The sequence below is a fragment of the Pan troglodytes genome, chromosome 9 (assembly GCF_028858775.2).
Source record: "Pan troglodytes isolate AG18354 chromosome 9, NHGRI_mPanTro3-v2.0_pri, whole genome shotgun sequence".
In the NCBI taxonomy this organism is placed as follows: Eukaryota; Metazoa; Chordata; class Mammalia; order Primates; family Hominidae; genus Pan; species Pan troglodytes.
Window position 1 is genome coordinate 13,515,404 of NC_072407.2, and position 1,648 is coordinate 13,517,051.

At 41.6% G+C, this 1,648-nt stretch overlaps 1 protein-coding gene across 1 annotated transcript; it reads right to left on the bottom strand.

Moving 5' to 3' along the window:
• Window positions 1-635: 635 nt before the first annotated feature.
• On the bottom strand, window positions 636-1,205 carry LOC134807235 (large ribosomal subunit protein eL21-like). The gene has a single exon (XM_063782776.1). It carries the CDS (start codon window positions 1,148-1,150, stop codon window positions 668-670), a length of 483 nt encoding a protein of 160 aa, XP_063638846.1. The 5' UTR covers window positions 1,151-1,205; the 3' UTR covers window positions 636-667.
• Window positions 1,206-1,648: the final 443 nt, after the last annotated feature.

The following is a 1,648-nucleotide window of genomic DNA, read 5'->3' on the forward strand; positions in this document are numbered from 1 at the left end:
GATTTTTTTCATTTCAAAAAAAAAAACCCGCTGCATTTTAACTGAGTACCAGACACTGTGCTAGGGGTTGGTTATACCATTTCAGAAAATTACATTATTGATGGCAATGGTGGTGGTGGTATTTGAGTCACCTGCACAACATGCTTGTATCAATCAGAATTTGCAGCTGTAACATGCATGATTTTGCTATGTATAGTTGCTAGCAACTGACTACTGCTTTATTTATTTATTTATTTATTTATTTATTGAGACAGAGTCTCGCTCTGTAGCCTAGGCTGGAGTGCAGTGGCGCAATCTCGGCTCACTGCAACCTCTGCCTCCTGGGCTCAAGCCATCCTCCCATCTCAGCTTACTGAGTTGCTGGGACTACAGGTGCATGCCGCCATACCTGGCGAATTTTTGTATTTTTTGCAGAGATAGTGTTTCGCCATGTTGCCCAGGCTGGTCTTGAACTCCTGAGCTCAAGTGATCTGCTTGCCTTGGCCTTCCAAAGTGCTAGGATTACAGGCATGAGCCACCATGCAATTATATATTGAAATATGTTACTATAAATAACCTTCTTTTTATTTCTTCTTTATATTACAGTTAGCGCACAATATTGATTTTCTTTCTTTTTTTTTTTTCTTTTTTGTAGCCCAGAGGTCCTTTATTTTTTTTTTAACACCTATTATGCCATGAATTCATAGGGAATAGGTTCCAGCAGCTCAGGCTCCTTCCCATTGGTTCTCACAAAGTGTGCTTCTCTGGGTGGAGCAGGCTGGCGCTTTAGTTGAACCCAGGTACCTTTCTCTTTGGCTTCTTTCTTTTTCTGATCATTTTCCTTCACACGTTTCAGGAAGCTATCTCGGCTCTTAGAGTGCTTAATGTGCTCAATACGCACATTAATTCTCTTGGCAAGAGTCTTGCCCTTAACTTGTTTGTTTACAACAATGCCAACAGCATGCTGGGTAACATTGTAGACTCTTCCAGTTTTGCCATGGTAACACTTGTGGGGCATTCCTTTTTGAACAGTACCCATTCCCTTGATGTCTACAATATCACCTTTCTTATAGATTCGCATATATGTGGCCAAAGGAACAACTCCATGTTTTCTAAAAGGCCTAGAGAACATATATCGGGTGCCTCTCCTCTTTCCCTTTGTGTTCGTCATTTTGGCGAATTACTGGAAGATGGCGGTTCCGGCCGAAAGGCGATTTTCTTAAATAGAAGTGTGTAGTTAGTTTGACTGTATTATCTATGGATATCATTTAATAATAGTACAGAAGAGATTACAGAAAGAACTACTAGCCTACTCAAATAAATCTGAATGACTGATCCTGGCAATTATTGCCATCAGTGTCAAACCCCAGGCTTATTCTTATTTGGTATACCTAAGATCAGGCCAAGTTGCTTTACTTCGTATTCCCAGTATTGGAGCATTGGAGCAAGCATCTTCCACTCCCACAGACCCATCTTAGGTCATCTTGTTCTATAACTATTGGACTCTGTCACCTTTGACACATCTGATTGACCTAAGGGAGTCTATTCATTGTCTGTCCAATTGCCCAAGAGAGTTGTTCCGGACAGGCTCAGTGGCTCACACTTGTAATCCCAGTACTTTGGGAGGCCGAAGCAGGTGGATCACCTGAGGTCAGAAGTTCAAGACCAG

What these genes read in the sequence shown, in the direction of transcription:
- LOC134807235 (XM_063782776.1), bottom strand. Translation starts at nt 1,150, where the DNA reads ATGACGAACACAAAGGGAAAGAGGAGAGGCACCCGATATATGTTCTCT.